Here is a 19,530-nt window from a genome sequence, read left to right on the forward strand (position 1 = left end):
TGTATAAATATATGAATAAATTTTATTTTATATTATTATTACTATTATTACTTTATATTTATTTATTTATTATTTATAATATTATTACTATGAATAATATATATATATATATATATATATATATATATATATATACATATATATATATATATATATATATATATATATATATATATATAATTTAATATTGTTATAATATATTTGTAATAATTGTATTTTTTAAATTAGTATATATATGCTAAAAATAATATATTTATATAGTTTTTATTTTTATATATAATATCTTTAAAGTCATTACTTATACACAACATTTCTAGTGTCATATTCAAAGAGCAGCAAGTTCCCACTGAAGTTGGCTGATGTTTGTGATGCATATGCTCCTTTGTTGGCAATAATAACCAGTTTTCTCCACCTCAGGTCACTTCCCAAACAAAGCCATGCCCTCCACTGGCATCCTTCCATGGATCCAAGGCATCTTCTGCAATGCCAACAATCCCTGTTTCCAGCACCCAACCCGTGGAGAGTCTCCAGGCCTGGTGTCCAACTACAACAACTCAATGTGAGTTGATTTGCATGTACAAACAGTGAATATGAACTAGTCCTCCATCGCTCTGATACATGCACTCACCCCTCTCTGTTCAGACTGGCTCGGTTTTGGGTGGACGCACAGGAGCTCCTGTTCGAAGATACAGAGTTTCTGCAGTTGGGACGATTATGGCGGGAACTCGTGACCATGAGCAACTTCATGGACACCCTACGGACCAATCCCGATCTGATCGCGGGTCAGCAAACCTCAGTTTCCCAGCCGTTCCTTCACTGTTTACACCACGCTCTCAGATTACATCACATGTTCAATCTGCCTTGAAGAGGTCCTTTCATGGGAAATGCTAAGAAGCTTATGTTCCTTCCATGCTATTATTTTTAGAGAAAGCACTTCCATTTGTTTACCTCTTGATAGGACACACAAATAGACGTTATCTGGGTTTGAATCAGACATTCCTATGCAGACAGCCCTAATGGGCCTGTTCTTGCTAAAAAACAAACAAACGCGTGTGGCCATCAGCAGAATGTGATTGATTGTCCTCTGGTGATTGACTGCATTGTAGGATTGTCCAGAGCATTATGGTGAAAACCTTTGGTTCCTGGCAGAAGAAACTGTCTTAAACTCAGTCCTACGTGCAGCAGATTGCGTTCAAAGTGCTAATAGCTCCATGACCCTTGAGAAAAAATACCCATGACTTTGTTTTTGTGTCGTGTGAAAGAGTCTCTGGCTCCTCTAGGTTCCTGGCACTGATTCACACCAGAATCTCTCTCCTCTTTCACCCCCTCTTCTCAGTTTCTTTTAAAAATAAGCACAGAAAGAGGGATATTTTGGCCAAATTTCAGCAGGCCGTGGATGCCTGGAATACCAGAGCTGTTGTCTATCTGTTCGTCTCATCTGAATGATTGTCATGCTGCTGAAATCCTTCCAGCTGAGCATCTCTTAAGTGTTGAAGTGTAGCATTCTTTCATCTTATTGAAATCCTGTTCACACATTTTGTTCATTTCATCTGCAGGTCGAGGTGTGAAAGTGGAGGATATTTTGAAGGACGATGAAACTCTCACTTCATACCTGCTCAGAGATGTTCCTCTCTCAGACTCTGTGGTAGATCAGCTGGTCCGTTCACAGATCCGCCCTGAACAGGTGACCTTGTTTATAATTATTGGAACCAAAAAATTGACATTAATAATATATTAAATAATTTATTTTGTGGTTAAATATTCTAATTCTGTATGTTTTCCAATAAAAATAACAGTTTTTGAGGGGGAAAAAAAAGAAATTTGATTCAAATTCATTTTATTTAATTTTTTCTTATTTTTTCTTTTTTGTGTGATTGGTTTAAATTAAATATAAAATAATTTTAAAACTAATAATTTATTAACACTGTTAAATGATCTTTAGCAAAACAAATATTTATTGATTTTAGTTTTTAGTGTATTTTCTTTCATTTTTTTCATGTTTTAATATAATTCAATAAGATTAATTTTTAATTAAATTTAATTTGAATTTATTTATACAAAATAGTAGTCATTTATTAAGACAAAAACAAATACAATTTTATTATATATTTTATGAAAATAATAATCGTCTCTTATTATCTGTATTTCCCCAAATTTTTATATCGCTGCATCTTTAATTAGCACTATTTACAGTAAGCCTCTGAGATCTCAGAGAGGTCGCTGACCTGAAGCAGCCTTTTTTGTGATTGTCTAATTAAGTCGTGAATGATAAGCAGATTGACTTGGTCGCCGAGACAAAAAAAATCATCTGCTTTCTATGCATGTAAATAGACTTTGTTGGTGGACTTGAATGTCTCTGTTTGAGACTGCGAGAGAATCTTGGCTGGTTCTCAAGTGCCCGTTTGTTCAGCATCAGACTGCATGTTTGGCTTTCTCAGCTCTTTGTGATGTATATATTTGTCATCCCAGGCCACTGCGACTAATCAGACCCCCAGCGACTCTGGTCAAACCTGGTCCCCATGTTACCCAGCCCGAGATTCTTGGTGGCTTTATTTTTCAGTGTGAACAATGCATGGATGGTGGTTTGCACAAGACTACATCTCCTTTGATCTCCAGGGCAGCGTTGAGGAGGTGGTCCAGAGGAAGTGATAGTATGAACACAAGAACATCAGAGTCCGAGTCACTTTCATATGGAAATGTAACGGAGAGGAATGCAAGGCATTTTGAAGGCTTTCTCAGAGGTGCTGCCAGTCAGCCAGCAGGGGCGTACAGAGCAAGATGGAATGTTCTGGTTGGATAAGTCCTTAGCTACTAATGAAAGCAAGCAAGAGCGAGGAACACAGGGAGAAAGAAAGCTGGATGCATGAAGCTGGAGGTTTTCCAGTTGGGTTTTTGCACACTGATTTAGATCCATGTTTCATCCAAGTGCACATCTCATTGCTGAGGCAAAGAGACACTTTGAGCTTTGAAACATCATTTCTCAGTAAGGGAAACAAGTGTGAAGGAGAAATATATAAATATGAAATATAAACTGCATATGCACTACCATTCAGTGTTTGGAATCTAAAGGCTTTATGTTTGGAAAGAGGGCTTACCAAGGCTGCATTCATTTAATCAAAAATACAGTAAAAAGAGTCATATTGTGAAATATCATTACAATTTAAAACAGCTGTTTACTATTTTAATACATTTATAAATGTAATTTATTCCTGTGATATAAAGCTTTCAGCATCATTACTCCAGCCTTCATGTCACATGAGCTTTAAGAAATCATTCAAATATGATTTAGCGCTCAATGAACATTTCTTCTTATTTTCAACGTTGAAACAGTTGTTATGCTTAATTTTTTAATGGAACCCATGATATTTTCAGGATTCTTTGATAAATAGAAAGTGAATAGAAGATATTTATTTGAAATAGAAATATTTTGTAATATTAGAATCATTACTGATATTAGAGATATTATTGTCACTTTTGATCAATTCAATGTATCCTTGCTGAATAAAATGATGCCACATTTTTGAACATTATAATTTTGCTCTAATTCAAATTATGCATTACATACATATATTTAATATTATATGTGATCTCTCCTGTATACTGTATATTACACACACACACAGATGGCGGATAATTTAAAAGCATATGGATTATGTAAATATGTATATCATACTGTATATGTAGCAGATATTATATTGTCTTATGGTAGCAGGCAGGAACACCTCAGAAGTGTTTTTTTGTTTTTGTTTTTTTTGTGATTTACACCGATGGCTAAAAGTGCTTCAGGATGTCTTGGGATGTTAATAATTTCCTCCGATTTTGTTGCCGTCCTCTTAAATTCTGCCCCTTCCTTGAGTTGAAATGCTATTCTACAGGGAACTTGATGGTATTCTTTTAAAGATGTTTGATTGAAGATTGAGCACAGGTTTGCTAATTGCTAATGCTAATATTTCTTTCTATGGCCACCATAAAATTAGCCTTGATGCTAATCGCATTGGTGTCTCTTTTTCAGCATTTTGGGTGCTAGTATCTTCAGTCTTATGATTAAAGGGATACTCCACCCCAAAATTAAAATTTTGTCATTAATCACTTACCCCCATGTCGTTCCAAACCCGTAAAAGCTCTGTTCGTCTTCGGAACACAATTTAAGATATTTTGGATGAAAACCGGGAGGCCTGTGACTGTCCCATAGACTGCCAAGTAAATAACAGTGTCAAGGTCCATGAAAGGTATGGAAGTCGTCATCAGAATACTCCATCTGCCATCAGATGTGCAATCTGGGTTATATGAAGCGACAGGAACACTTTTTGTAAGCAAAGAAAACAAAAATAACGACTTTATTCAACAATTCCTTTGTCACAGTCTCCTCTGTGTCTCTCCATATTACCGTATGCTGCGTATGCTCTTCTGTATCATCCGTGCCACAAGGGATACGTTGTTTTCTTTCAAATCAAAGCTAAATACACGTAGAAGCAGCGCATCCTTGTGGCACAAAAAATATATAACAACATGGGGGAAAGTGATTAATGATAAGAAAGTGTTGGTGTTGATTGATTAATGACTAATTTAGTATGATACCAACTTATTTATTTTATATTAATTCTAGACTGATGTTCATGTTTTACAAATCACTCTTTACTGTGTATTATTTGTATTCCAGAAACATTTTACTACTGCTGAGTGTTTAAGTCCGGCTCAGACTAGCACAGCAGCATTAACTCCCCTCACCTCTTAATCTGTTCATTCTGTTTTTCACTGTCTGTCACTCTCTTTCTCTCTCAGTTTGCATATGGAGTTCCTGATCTCCATCTGAAGGACATCGCCTGCAGTCGGACTCTTCTTGAGCGTTTCCTTATTTTCCCGAGCCGTTGGGGCCTGTATGCCGTGCGCAATGCCATGTGTGTTCTCACCCCGCAGCGTCTTCAGATCATTGAGGACAAATTCTACGCCAGTCTTGACTTCTTCAAACTTTTCCGCTTGGTTAGTCCACACTCAATAAAACCACTAACAATATCTGTAAATGCTGGAAATGGGTTTGGGTGTAGAGGAAGTGCTGACACAGATAGCTATGTCAACTATGAGGGAAGTCAGAAGAGCTGTTGTTTTGGGTGGAGGCAACAAAGAATTATGGGTCAGAATTTAGTACACACTTAAAAGACCAGTTTAAAATGACTATTGACTGACTCATGTCGTTTTAAACCTGTATGGCTTTCTTTCTTCTGTGGAACATACAGTATTTTGAAGAATATTATGGAAATTTGGGTTCCCTTTGACTTCTATTGAATGGACAAAAAATACAATGTGAGCCAGAGCTGTTTGGTAATCAACATTCTTTAAAATGTCTTATTGTGTGTTCAACAGAAGAAAGAAAGTCATACAGGTTTGGAGCTATGGCAGAATTAAAATTTTTTGGCCAGCCGGGCTGCAGACAGAATGCGTTTTTTGCATAAAAAAAAAAAAAAAACATGCTAAGTATGTCAGCTGACTTTGCAAAACGCAAGGTCTAGAGACGCATTTTTTAAAGATGAACTTTAATTCATCAGTAGCATGATTTAAGAACAGGTTTTTTGCAACATGTGCAAGATTTTGCAAAAGACACGAGATGCAAATATGTTCGTCTAGTGCATGTTTACAAAGAAAGACTGTGGAAAAGCAGTACAGTGCAATGCAAAAACAGGTTCCCTAAGCCTGCATTAATTTCCATGCAGGTCTTGTCTGGTTTATGATGGTCTAGCATGTTGATCACCAGCAAAACAATGCTGGTCAAGCTTGTACTTTATAATAAAAATAATGTTTTACTTAAGAAATCTTATATGTGGGCTTATAAATGTTATAGAAAAGGATCCCATATTCAAAAACATTAAAAAACATCAAAAATTTACATTTGATTTTAAAAATTCTTTCCACTCTTTTTTTTCATTTTATTATCATTGAAACTGAAAAAAAAAAAAATTAAAAAATAATTGATTATGGCATTTTGTTAACATTTTATTATTCAAAATTCTGTATTTGTAAGTGAAACTGAAAACAGGAAGACTGACGATTAATTAGAGCATTTTATTATCATTTTATTATTCTAAATTAAGTAATTTGTAAATGAAACTGCAAACAGGAAGACTGATGATAGCAAAAGTAAGTGCTCATTTTTGTGCTTCCTGTTTGATGAAAGCTCCTGAATTTTTGTAGAGTTAGTAACAAAATCCCACACACCCTTCCTGGTTGTTCTTGGTAGTTAATGGTCTCAGGATGAGTGCGGGGAGAGGACAGAGGGGCGTTAGCATGAGTCACCCGATCAGTGTTAGTGGAGCGAACTGACATGGCCTATTTCAGTAATGAGATTACAATCAACACACTTCTGCTGGACTAAAGCCTGTGAGAGCTTGAAAGAATAATACAGAGTCTGTACCCTTGGTCACCATGTTTTTGCCAAATAAGACATGTTCCTGGATCAACCCTTCCTCTTCAGAGCAGATATTTACATGAACACATTAATGTGAATTCATTTGGTTTACTCTTTTATCCAAAGCCACTGTGTTGCTATCAGCACAATGACTCTGTTTTTTGTTGAAATGCTAGTCATATGCAAACACTGGTGGCTGGAACAATATAAAACATGTTAGAGGTCACTCCTTTAGTATTATAGAAAAAAAAAGTCTGATAGGAAGGATGTCTCATATTTGGGTTGCTTCTGTGACACCCACACACCATTTCCTGAACCTGGTCCATCCTGATCCATTGTAAAGTAGCTGGGCAGCCCCTGGAAGAAATATTATTTCTGGAAATGTTACATCTCAGAAGACAGGGTGTGAGCAACATGCTAGGGCTGTCGCGGTGAAGGAATTTCCCTTGCTGTAATTTTGAGTGGCCCAAAAAAAAGATACTAAAAGGCCTTTAATTTGCTAAATAAAATGAACTTGTCATTGACTGACAAAACATTGGAAACAATGATAATTTGTCTTTCCAAAAAAATCCTAAACACTTGCTGGCAATGTCATTAGGACAGTTAATGTGTTGAATGTACTGTACGTCTATCTGTCTAAGCCATCGACCTTGTCTAATATAGATGGTTGCATTTCCATCTCTCCTCTCATTCCCAGCTTCCTCTGGTTCTTGATAACTACTCCAATGGACTCGACCTGCACTTCTGGGCCCGACTTCTGCCTGACGTGTCTGAAAAGCTGAAAGCGGTACGTATGAGGCCCTCTAAAAATGTAGCTGTATTTTTAGCGATCAGGAAATCACGGTTTCCTCCGCCTGGCTTTTTACGCAAACATACGGATATGGAGATATCATTCCTGTGTCTGCGGAAACCTAATTCCGGCTGTTTCTCAGTCAGATTGTCACTGTAAATAAACCTGAGGTTCATATGTGGTTAGTTCACTGGTGAGGGCATTTTGGACCCTGCTGAAACATGAGGATATGCCTCACAGACAGTACGGTAGACGTCGATGTGTGATGGTTAAATGGTGTCAGTGTGCTTGCAGCTCTACAGTGAGGGACTTCCTGTCGGTGTGGCTGGTCTTTTGTCTGTCGCCAGGTTGAGAGGGACCTCGACGCCAGTTACTCATTTTCCGAATTCCTTTTCAGTCAAGTTCTCCGTGCCATGGGCCAGACGTGTTGAGACCAACGTGATGAATAAACTTAAGGAACTTACAGTCTCCTGTTGCCGAAATTATTCCTTGTGTGGAAACAAATATGCATTCTGCAGAACTTGCTGGCTTTTGTTTGAAGGAGTTTGTATGAATCAATTGATCTGACGATCTCTAGACACTGTTTTCTCTCTCTCTAAACCTGCTGTTGTATCATAGATCCCAGAGGCTCAGATTATCTGTCCTGTATCTGTAGGCTTTGATGTGTTTTAGTTATAAAATAATGGACTTTCCCACCCAGAGGGATTTTAGGTTGATGCCAAAAGGTTTGGTTTGCTTTTTGACTCCATGACAGATTTGAAATTCATATTTCTTACCAGGGGCATTTCTAGCCTTTCATCAGTATTGGAGCAATAAAGCGTGCCCAAATTTTGATACTCTTTTTTTAAAAAATATTGTTTTGGATATAAATGGATATAAATCATCTTTACCTGCAATGCAGAGACATTCACATGCTGACTGTGCAAAAAAAGAGCTGTTTTGTCACTGACAAATAACAGAAGATATTTGTAAGTTTTGTTTTCTGGATTGTATATCTAAATATCCACCTCACCCTGCGCTCTTTTTGTTTTGTGCCTTATCGATTATAAAATATCCTGTTATCATTTCAGTGAGCTGTTGCAAATGATTCATTGCGTTAGTGAACTGTCCTAATGAATCAAACGGAATTTCCTGTTTATCCAATTAGATCAAAAGAGTGAGTCATTCGTGAATCTGGACGAAACAACTAAACAGCTGATAGAAATGATTTGATTGCTGGAATATGAGCAGAAATGTTGTCAGAAGAAAAAAAAAGATTATCTGTTTATTATACAAGAATTTTCTTGATGGCTTTGTTGTAAACTGTACAGATTGCTGCAATTTTGGTAACAACTGCTTTATAAATGTTTTAGCACAACAGCTACAGAGTTATTTGTTATTGTTCTATAAGTTGGAAGTAATTGTATCTACAGGGGCCTTGAAATGTTTTTAAGTTAAACATAAAGAATATTCATGTCATTGTATTGGATATAATATATCCAAATCAGTGTCTGCAACTTTATATATCAGAACAGGTTTTTTTTTTTTTTTTTTTTTTTAATGACTTGTAACTGGTCCTGTATGGACCATCAAGTGCAACCTCGCTCATTTTGTGGACTGAAGGAATTAACAAAGTACAAAATGCAGAATTTCATGAAAAAAATGCAGTTATTTTTTCTTTATTTCATACAGAAAGACAGTGACATTTGCGTTTCAATTTTTGCACAAAATTCTGAATCAAAAATGATTTTGTGCACAAAATCCTTTTGCGTACACAAAGGTGATTGTACATTCAATTTCATGAATGAAAAGTATCCATTTAAAAAATAGGAACCCTTTTGAAGATGTGCACTATGTACAATATGCATGTCACATTATGTAGAAGACATGCATATTTAATTGTCAGAATGTTCATTTTAACATTTTAAGGACAAAATTGCAATTTGGGGGCCACAAAATGCCTTTCAAAAATGAATTTTTAGTGAATGTGTTAACTATGGACATGTTCTCCATGTTTCAAGTTTGACAACCATTAAATTATCATAATTTTAAATAATTTTGTGCCAAGCATTTTTGTGAAATTCGACCTTGTGCTTCAAAACAGAAATAAAACATTGTTAAGTAGTGCAATGACTTCCATGCATTAAATGTGCCTAAAACATCTGAATAATTTTTGGTGCCACAATATTCTAAAAAATTAATGTTGAAATCATGTTTTTAGAAAATTAAAGACATTTATTCAATTAAAAACTTTTTTTTTTTCTTAACAGCTGTTTGAAAGACCTAGCTCTCAAGACCTGTTGGAAGTGGTTTCTCCACTGCTTCAGTCCCATGATTCCCCATCTTTCAGCCAACTCATGGCCGCCACCTCCAGTTTATTTTGTGGCTACACAGAAGGGGCCTTTTCCAGGGTCACCTCCTTCAACTGGTACGAGGATAACAACTACAAAGCCTTTTTGGGCATCAACAGCACACGGGGAGAGGGGAAGTACAACTATGACCACACGGCCAGTGAGTACCGTACTGTACACTTCAGACTGATGAAGAGGAAAAGCGGAGAAGAGAATGTTCTCGTGTTTCTCATAACTCCGTATCTCTTTCAGCTCCATTCTGTAATGACCTCATGAAGGATTTGGAGTCCAATCCAGTCACAAGGATTGTGTGGAGTTCAGTCAAGCCTTTCTTGATGGGCAAAATCCTGTACGCTCCCGATTCCCCTGCTGTCAGACAGCTCATTAAAAACGTAAGAGAAAAAGCTCTTCTTTGACTACACGCACTACTGAAACAACAGCAGATGAGTGCATTAATACAACGGCTAATCTCGCTCCGGGCCTGTCAGATAAATCAGCACATTGCTGCAGACATGTCAGCGGGTTAGCCAGAGGAGAAATGACGCAGGTCTAACGGGTTCCCATAGAGGCTACGTGTGTTTTAGGAACGCTTCAGAACATACGACCCAGCTGACTGGCTTTTGCTCCCTTAAATTCTTATGTAAGCAGGACTGCAGTTTTTTCGGCTGGGTGCTCTGTAAATAAGTTTCATCTCTTAACACTAATAGTGAACCCTTAGCATTTCTGTGGCTCAAAAATTAGAGGATAGTTTTAGCAACACCAAGGTGCTAGCAACTATACCTTTAATGTCATGTAAATCGCTTTGGATAATATTCGCTTTTATGTATTTGGCATCTGAAAGTCTAATGGGCATACATTAACGGCCCGTTTTTTTCTGATTTTGAAATTTTCATATGCTCATCGAGGCTGCATTTATTTGATCAAAAATACAGAAAATATTGTTATTTTGAGAGATCTTGTTACAATTTAAAAGAGCTGTTTTCTTATTCCTGAACTTATTCCTGTGATGTCGAAGATGAATTTTCAGTCTTCAATGTCACATGATCTTCCAGAAATCATTATATTATTGTGATTTGGCACTCAGTTATCATCAATAATTACCAGTGTTCAATTATAATAATGCATTTTATTATTATGTTGTTGTAAATGGTTTTTGCTGCTTAATATTTTTTATATATAATTTATATATATATATATATATATATATATATATATTTTTTTTTTTTTTTCTTTTTCCAGATACTTTTTTTAATGTTCTTATCCATGGCAACTTACAGTGCTGTAATTTTACTTACAGGGTTAGTCAGACTTGAGCAATTCTAGAAGCATTTTGATCACGGCCACAATGGTGTTATGAATCAAATGTAAATGGGTTTGAACTCAGATATTTTAACCACTAAGCCATGCTGTTGTCTCTCGCATGTGATCTGCAGCTCTGTGTGAATCTTTCCCTTGTGCATCATACAGTTAGAAAAGTGGAAGCAAAAAAAAATAATAAAAAAAAAACAGAGAATGAAAGAGCGATGGAGAATGAAATGGAGAGTAAGGAGGGAGGTAAGGCCTTTGCCCCTGGGAGGGAGCTCCGGTGTGGACATGCTTGCCCTGGGCAATGGGCCATGGCTGTGGTCCCATCAGATCAGCTTTAGAAGGCTTCAGTTTCTCTGTTTATGCAGAAGGGCTTTCAGTGGGACTGTGTAAACTGCTCCTGGTGGGAATTCAGTCATTCTGTGGTCAAACTCAGAGCAGTTGCCACCTGAGTATTGTTCTGTCTTTATTGTTACTGTGCCATTGAATGCTTAACAAACAGATTATTTCATTTGTTCTTGCCTACTTTTTTTGAATGCATCTGAACTTTGTAAGTTTGTGTGTTTGTGTGTGTTTATCCAGGCAAACGCCACCTTTGAAGAGTTAGAAAGACTTAGGAACATGGGTCGGGCCTGGGAGGAGGTGGGCCCACAGGTGTGGAGCTTCTTTCAGGATGGTGTACAGATGAACATGCTTCGGGTAAAAACACTGTCTCTTAAATTTTCTTTGAAAAGACGGCACCAATACATGAGATTTTTTCATTTTTAGCGCAATATTCCATGCAAAGTTTCATTCAGTTCCATAATATTGTGCTTTATATTTCAGGACTCCATCAGAAATCCCACAGTGATGGATTACATCAACAAAGGCCTCAAAGACACTCCATTCACTGGCCAACACATCCTCAACTTCCTGTACAATGGCCCTGAGGAGGGTCGAGACCAGAACATGCCTAACTTTGACTGGCGGAACATCTTTAACCTGACTGACCAAGTTATTCGCCTTATAAACCGATATGGAGAGGTATCACTCATGCATAAAAAAAGCATACATCTGCTATATACAGTACATATCTGCAGTCAGCAGTATGCTTGCATTTTTTAGAACAATCATCAAGTCAGACTTTCCAACTTGTCATTTAGTCCTTCAAAAGAGACGGATCTGCTCAGAAGCTGTAGGTTGAAAAGCAAGCGGGCACTCTCAGCCAGCTATGCCTCTCTGATGTCAAGTAGAACAAAGAAAAGCGTTTGATTTATCACTGAGAGTTTGCCAGTGTGGGAGAGCTCTTTAATGGTAGAGTTCAATGCTGAATGCCTTCAATACAAATCAGGGTGAGCTTAAGGCAGCCTGTGCCAGCGAGAGCAGGACCTCTGCTATCTAAACTGTGTGTCTTTAGTCTTTGTCTCTGTCTCAGCTAGCAGCTCTTGAGGAGTGACAGACAAACCCAACGAATGAGTCCAATTCGATACAGCTGTCAGTCTACTCGGCCTACACAAAGAAAAAGCACAGGCTGGTTTATGGCAGTGCATACTAGCCACATGGAGAACAATGTCTCCAAGATCTCAAATAGACTCCTACCATCTTATGCCAAGCTCAAAACAAATTAACACCAAACAATTCAATTAAGTCTTTTTGGATAGTGTTATTGTGCTGAATTCTGATGCAGATCTAAAACAGTGGAACGGCTTGATCTGATTCAGTTTGACGGTCCAGCACTGAACTCTCAAGTAAACGTGATCTTATGAGTAATTTTCCATTAGGTCATCCAGGAATATTGAATTCATGGAGTTAATAGGTTGATTTTGTTTGTAATCAGTTACGGTTACAATACAATCACTTATATGTCCCCTGTATTTACAGTGTCTTGTCCTGGACAAGTTCTCCGCAATTTCTGATGAGGACCAGTTGACCCATCGAGCGCAGGACCTTCTTGGAGAGAGCAAGTTTTGGGCAGGGCTGGTATTTGTTGACATGTACTCCTGGACCACCAAGGTGCCCCCTCATGTTAAATTCAAGATCCGCATGGACATTGATGTCGTGGAGCGAACTAACAAGATCAAAGACAGGTCTGTCTGTAACCAGTGCTGAGCCATTCCTCAGATTTTGAATGTCCTTGCATTTATTTCACTGCATGTCCTCTCCTATGATCAGATACTGGGATCCAGGGCCTAGGGCTGATCCCATGGATGATCTGCGGTATATATGGGGAGGATTTGCCTACCTGCAGGACATGATAGAACATGGGATTATAAAGACCCATACAGGGAAGGAATGGCCTTTAGGAGTCTACCTACAGCAGATGCCCTATCCCTGCTATGTGGATGATCTGTGAGTACCACACTGAGTATTTTTAACATTTATAGATACAGATGCATAATATACCTGGACCATATTGGTATCTGACAGAATTTGAATACTGTTGCATCCATGTTTTATGCACATAAATTAGTTTTTTTTAATGTTCAATCATCAATCTTCTTTAATCAATGATCTGTCTTCTTCTCCTTGTTGACGACCCATGCTATAGCTTCATGCTCACTCTGAACCGCTGCTTTCCGATCTTCATGGTGTTGGCCTGGGTCTATTCTGTCTCTATGACGGTGAAGAGCATTGTGCTGGAGAAGGAGATGAGGTTGAAAGAGACTCTGAAGGCCATGGGTGTCACTAACCGTGTGCTCTGGTGCACATGGTTCATCGACACCTTCTTCATGATGGCCTCCAGCACAGCCCTGCTTACTCTTATTATCATGGTAAGAGATGGTGTCCAAAACCCCCTAAGACCACCTAAGACCAGTAAAACAGTGTTTTTGTTTTTTCATTTTTTCATTAGAATAGTGGTTAAATAACAAAAGGTTGTTGGTTCCAGTTATGAAAGGTGATCCATGAACTTTCAACGCTATGTCTTTTAGGAAAATCCCTGTAAAATGCTATTTTAAGTTGCTTTCAACTACAGTGTGAGCTAAACTGACAAGTTACAAGATTTTCGGATTACTATACTGACCTCTTGTGGGACAATCATAAATGATATGTGCAATGTACTAGAAGACATTTCTATTTCAAGTCAATTCTGTTCAACCCAGCTGTTTTCAACATTGATAATAACAAGAAATGTGTCTTGAGCAACAAATCAGCATATTAAAATGACATATGAAGGCTGACACTTAAGACTGATTTGCCATGCAAGAAAAAACTAGAGAATTTCATCTGGACAACCTCTGAAGTTGGCTTGACAAAGCTATGAAAATTAACCATGGTTTTATAGTAGTAAAAGTGTAGTAACCATGTTTTTTGGGGGTTTTGGCTACCATTTGTATAACCACAATTTTACTACTACCATGGTTAAACTATGGTTAGTGTCACAAAACCATGGTTGTGGTTACCATGGTTTTACTATAGTAACCATTTTTTTAATTTTATTTTTGTGGTAAAAGCACGTTAAAGTTTAATGAAAGTTTGATAGCTGGAGTAAGAAAAAACAGCCAGCGATATGTTTCTAGTATTGTTTTTATATGTGGCTAACATGCTTTAGCATGTTGCTAACATGTTTTAAACATGTCTTGAAATAATGTTAGCATACTTTCGCATGTTTCAGCTCATTGATAACTTTTAGCACATTGCTAACTTGTTTTAACACAATGCTACATGTTTTTATTACAATGCTAGTATGTTTTTAGCATGTTTTATTATGTTTCTTGAAAGCTTAAGCTTAACAGGACAAGTTAATGTTTGAAATGTGGTTTTAAAACCAGTATAAGAGTAATCTCAAACAGTAGATCGCTATGCGGCTTTGTCAATAAGCCAACATAGTTAGATTTTAAAATACTTGTAAAGAATATAAAAGAACATCTTTGTTTTCTCACAGGGAGGAAAAGTGCTGAACTACAGCAATCCCATCATCCTCTTCCTATTCCTGCTCACTTTCACCACAGCCACCATCATGCAGTGCTTCCTCATGAGTGTGTTTTTCAACAAGGCTAACCTGGCAGCAGCCTGTAGTGGAATCATTTACTTTACCCTGTACCTGCCGCACATTGTCTGCTTTGCCTGGCAAGACCGCATCACCAAGGATATGAAAATCATGGCGGTAGGTCACGTGATAACACAAATGCTATACAAAACTTCTTATAAATGTTATAAATTTGATAATGCAATACACTTTCATTAAGAAAACTCCAACTTATATGTGATTTTCTGCACCTAAAGTTGTTTATTGTGCATCAGAGTTTGATGTCCCAGGTGGCTTTCGGCTTTGGGACGGAGTACCTGTCCCGTTACGAGGAGCAAGGTCTCGGTCTGCAGTGGGATAACATCCAAACCAGCCTTTTGGAGGGCGATGAGTTTTCCTTTCTTATCTCAATAATTATGATGGTATTGGATACGGTTCTTTATGGCATTCTCGCATGGTACCTCGATAATGTTTTCCCAGGTAAACTCCTGTATATTCAAGTTTATTTGATAATAAAAATACAGCGGATCGTAATGACATAACTTGTGTTTATGAACAGGCCAGTATGGTATTGGTCGGCCTTTTTACTTTCCAATCCAGCCTTCTTATTGGTTAAACCGACCTGAGCCTCTAAAACAAGGTGAGTGACTTTTTGGCTTATTATAAGTGATGGCATCAACTTTTTTTATTGGCTAATCTTTCTTTACACAGTTCCTGGAAAGCCAGCAGTGGAGAAACCTGCTTTTGATAATCTGGTGAACCACACAGATGAGAAGGCCAAGAACCACACAGCACCCGAAAAACCTCCGGAGCCGCCAGGGTCCTGCAAACATAAAGACATACGGGAGAAACTAGAGAAAGAGAAAGAACTAAAGAGGGTTGATGAAGAGGAGACAACAAACAAGAGCATGAGCACAGACTCATCAGGTGTGTTGTAAATTCTACTGAGAAAACCAGCCTAAGGTGGTTTGCTGGTCTTATCTTGTTCCTCAGGCATTGTCTGCCTGGTTTGGTGAAGTCAAGGTCAGCTATTCCATAAAAACTGACCAGCTGAACACCAGCTGGTTCTGCTGGTTATTGCTGTTTTTGTTGATTATTGCTGCTGTTGCAAAGCAAGTTCAGGAACTGGCTACTGCCAAAACATATGATGATACGGTGTTGTGAATATTTGAGACATACTGCTGCTGCACAAATAGCACATATATACCCGTAGCAGATCTATACAGGTGGAGCTGGGGAAGGTGGGGGCTTTCAGAGGAACTCTGAAAGTGTGCTGCGAACTGCTCTAGTGAATGCTAACCAGCCATTTAAATGTAAAGCAGTGAGTTCATTGGCTGCGTATGCAACTTGAACCAATCAGCTTGTTGGGTTGTGGGTGAAGTAGGTGAATATTTATTTTAAAATGGCAGTGATCCACTGGGTTTTATTATCTATCAGGGGAAACCTTTCATTCTACAGCATTTTGTAAAGTAACCTATTACAACAAACATGAAGGTGATGCTTCTCTTCTTACTCTTGGAAAAGATCCCATCAGATGTATTCAAAGAGCTAACCAGGCTTATCTGCTTGACTAGAGCGCAGGCATCCAGCAGGTTTCTTGGCTTTGAACTGATGGAGCCCCATGGGAGTAATTACTGCAGTCTTAGTTTCGCTGGTGTTTTCCATCAGCACTTGCCAGCGCTCTGTTTTAAGTTCAAGCGCACTGTATAAGGTGGTGCCAGGCATGTGTGCTCAAGCACACATCTACACTAGTATAATCACACATGATGCAAAAACACAACTCTGTCTATGCACTTTGTGGGAAGCTGGTGGCCTTGTGTCTGTTTGCATGGCTGGCAGGTTGGAATGCTGGTTTCTGTTTGTCTTATTGCAGGTTAATAGATATCAAAGATGTTAGAGATGTTTATTCCATCACTGTGACAATGACATTCCTTTCAATTTACCATGGTAGCCATGGTTTTAAACCAAATAATCATTACTTCATGTTTTTTTTATAGTATATTTGATATATTTAATATATGTTTATTTATTTATTTTTTATTTTTTTAAGGAATATTTGTAATATCTACACAGTTACTGTTTACTGTATCAGTAAACCACCTGACATTGTTTGATTTCATAGGGATGTCAGATATTTCTCAACATTTTGTATCATAACTTTCCTATTTCTGTTTCTTGCCTCCAGGGAGCCTCTTTTTCGAGCCTGAACCATCAGGTTTGGTGGCTGGAGTTTGTGTGGAGAACCTGTATAAGATGTTCAGCGGCAGCTCTAGACCTGCTGTGGATGGTCTGAGTATCACCTTCTACGAGGGTCAGATCACTGCTTTCCTTGGTCACAACGGTGCAGGAAAAACCACTACCATGTATGTATCCAAAACCCAGTGAAATGAATCTTTGTTTGTCTATGGGAATGTTATACATAGAAGTTTTCTCCTCTTTCCCACAGGTCTATTCTCACTGGCATGTTCCCTCCCTCCTCTGGCACAGCGTATATTTATGGGAAAGACATCCGAACTGATATGGATGCCATTCGTAAATCTCTGGGAATGTGCCCCCAACATAACATCATCTTTCATCAGTTCGTAAACCCCTCATGTTTTTCACTTTGAAGGATGTTGATTCACCTGCTAAAATAATATCTGTCAAAATGCTGATTTGTTTTGATCTCCCTTTCTTCTGCAGTATGACGGTAGCAGAGCACATCTTGTTTTACTCTCTGCTGAAGGGTCGGCCATTACCTGAGGCCCAGCTAGAGGTGGAAAATATGCTGGAAGATCTTGGTCTCCCTCACAAGAGGAACGAGGAGGCACAAAACCTGTCAGGTTAGATCATCAATACCTATTTAACAATCCTTGCAGGCCGAACTCAAATCTGTTTATTCTGCCAAACTTTTCAGTAAAAAGACTTAATTGACAGAGATTTGAGAGAAATGACCAGTGGATATTGTCTTCCTGTGTAGGTGGTATGCAGAGGAAGCTTTCCGTTGCCATGGCTTTTGTTGGTGGTGCTAAAGTGGTGTTTCTGGATGAACCCACATCAGGAGTGGATCCGTATTCCAGACGCTCCATCTGGGACCTTCTGCTGAAATACCGTGCTGGTACACACATCACAAAAAATGTCTATCAAAGAGGATAATTAATATTCCTACACTACTTGTTTTTTATTTTTAGTACTTTTCATATATCTAATTTGTGTATGTTAATATACATCCATATATCTGTCTAAAAAGTTTCATTTTATTATTTTATGTAATATTTTATTTCTTTTTAAATATATATTTTATACAATAAATTGTATTTATTATATATATTTAGATATTTGTTTATTTTATAGATTTTATATACATCCATATATCTGTCTAATACACTTATTTTATTTATTTATTTCATAATTTTGTTTTTAGATATTTTATATCTGGCTATCCATCCATATGCAATATCTGTTTATTAAACTGACTTTTTTTTTACATTTTATATATTTAATCAATTTTATTTATTTTTAAATATATTTTATATAAATATATTAGACATTAGTTATTAAAAAATATATATTTTCGATAATCCATTTATATAATAAATGTTATTTTATTATTTTTTATTTAGTATTTTCTGGTGATTTTTTTATTTTTATTTTTATACATTTAATTATTTTAGTTTTTTTTTCATTCATTCATCCACTTCTACTCTAAGTAGAGTTGTAAAAGTGTGTATTTCTGTGTGTGTTATTCAGGTCGTACTGTAATCTTGTCCACACATCACATGGATGAAGCTGACCTGCTGAGTGACCGTGTGGCCATCATCTCTCAAGGTCGTCTGTACTGCTGCGGCTCTCCTCTCTTCCTGAAAAACTGCCTGGGCGCTGGTTTCTACCTCACTCTGGTGCAGCGCATTAAAGAACAGCCGTCCCATGTCAGAAAGGAGGTGAGACTTTTACCATCTCTTACAAAGAGTATATAAAGTAGCTAGACTCACAAGGTTGTTCTGCTTCTTACAGGGTCAGTGTGACTGTACTGAAGACTGCTCTTGTAAATGCTCACTCTGTACCAAATTTAAAGAGAGTTCCGTAGAGCAGCCCAGAATTACAGAAAGACAGATGGAAGGTAAATAGTTAATATAGTATAGTTATATTAGATCAGTGTAACCAAACTGCAAACATCATAATTTAGGTTCTTTCCCACTCTTTTAGGGGACATTGAGAGAATCACGGCCCTTGTTCACCATCATGTCCCGGAGGCCAGGCTTATAGAGGTCATAGGGCAGGAGCTGACCTTTCTACTGCCCAGCCGGGGCTTTAAGCATCGTTCTTACGCCAGCCTGTTCAGAGAGCTGGAAGAGACGCTGGCAGACATGGGGCTGAGCAGTTTTGGAGTGTCAGACACTTCACTGGAGGAGGTCACTATTTTATTTTATTTTATTTTTTTTTATTTTATTTTATTATTTTATTTTATTTTATTTTATTTTATTTTATTTTATTTTATTTTTTATTTTTATTTTTTATTTTATTTTATTTTATTTTATTTTTTGTTTATTTTTTTTATTTTATTTTTTATTTTTTATTTATTTTTTATTTATTTTTTATTTTTTTATTTTATTTTATTTTATTTTATTTTATTTTAGCACCATCATCTTACATTGTACAACTTGTAAAAATTAAGTTTTATCTCTTTTGTGTCCTGTAGATATTTCTGAAAGTCACAGCTGATGGAGAGGCTGCTCACATCAACCCTACGTCTGGTAAGATTTTCAGTCTACTATTTGTC

The 19,530-nt window shown here is 37.3% G+C and overlaps 1 protein-coding gene across 4 annotated transcripts in view; it reads left to right on the forward strand.

The window, feature by feature from the left end:
• The window catches only part of LOC109050314 (retinal-specific phospholipid-transporting ATPase ABCA4-like), a 31,619-nt gene that overhangs the window by 1,844 nt on the left and 10,245 nt on the right, over nucleotides 1–19,530 (forward strand). For 2 of the 4 annotated variants that reach the window (XM_042752247.1, XM_042752244.1), the window contains exons 4-27: nucleotides 418–559; nucleotides 643–782; nucleotides 1,557–1,684; nucleotides 4,783–4,980; nucleotides 7,098–7,187; nucleotides 9,440–9,680; nucleotides 9,773–9,912; nucleotides 11,408–11,524; nucleotides 11,651–11,848; nucleotides 12,686–12,891; nucleotides 12,977–13,153; nucleotides 13,353–13,575; nucleotides 14,688–14,909; nucleotides 15,047–15,251; nucleotides 15,331–15,411; nucleotides 15,483–15,698; nucleotides 16,957–17,134; nucleotides 17,218–17,349; nucleotides 17,454–17,593; nucleotides 17,731–17,868; nucleotides 18,501–18,691; nucleotides 18,765–18,870; nucleotides 18,957–19,162; nucleotides 19,450–19,504. In XM_042752247.1, coding sequence (XP_042608181.1) covers nucleotides 418–559; nucleotides 643–782; nucleotides 1,557–1,684; nucleotides 4,783–4,980; nucleotides 7,098–7,187; nucleotides 9,440–9,680; nucleotides 9,773–9,912; nucleotides 11,408–11,524; nucleotides 11,651–11,848; nucleotides 12,686–12,891; nucleotides 12,977–13,153; nucleotides 13,353–13,575; nucleotides 14,688–14,909; nucleotides 15,047–15,251; nucleotides 15,331–15,411; nucleotides 15,483–15,698; nucleotides 16,957–17,134; nucleotides 17,218–17,349; nucleotides 17,454–17,593; nucleotides 17,731–17,868; nucleotides 18,501–18,691; nucleotides 18,765–18,870; nucleotides 18,957–19,162; nucleotides 19,450–19,504 — 3,870 coding nt within the window. Of the gene's footprint in view, nucleotides 1–417; nucleotides 560–642; nucleotides 783–1,556; nucleotides 1,685–4,782; nucleotides 4,981–7,097; nucleotides 7,188–9,439; nucleotides 9,681–9,772; nucleotides 9,913–11,407; nucleotides 11,525–11,650; nucleotides 11,849–12,685; nucleotides 12,892–12,976; nucleotides 13,154–13,352; nucleotides 13,576–14,687; nucleotides 14,910–15,028; nucleotides 15,252–15,330; nucleotides 15,412–15,482; nucleotides 15,699–16,956; nucleotides 17,135–17,217; nucleotides 17,350–17,453; nucleotides 17,594–17,730; nucleotides 17,869–18,500; nucleotides 18,692–18,764; nucleotides 18,871–18,956; nucleotides 19,163–19,449; nucleotides 19,505–19,530 lie in introns of all 4 variants that reach the window. The other 2 variants (XM_042752243.1, XM_042752246.1) reach the window with 1 other exon arrangement.

The sequence above is a fragment of the Cyprinus carpio genome, chromosome B24 (genome assembly GCF_018340385.1).
Source record: "Cyprinus carpio isolate SPL01 chromosome B24, ASM1834038v1, whole genome shotgun sequence".
Taxonomy (NCBI): Eukaryota; Metazoa; Chordata; class Actinopteri; order Cypriniformes; family Cyprinidae; genus Cyprinus; species Cyprinus carpio.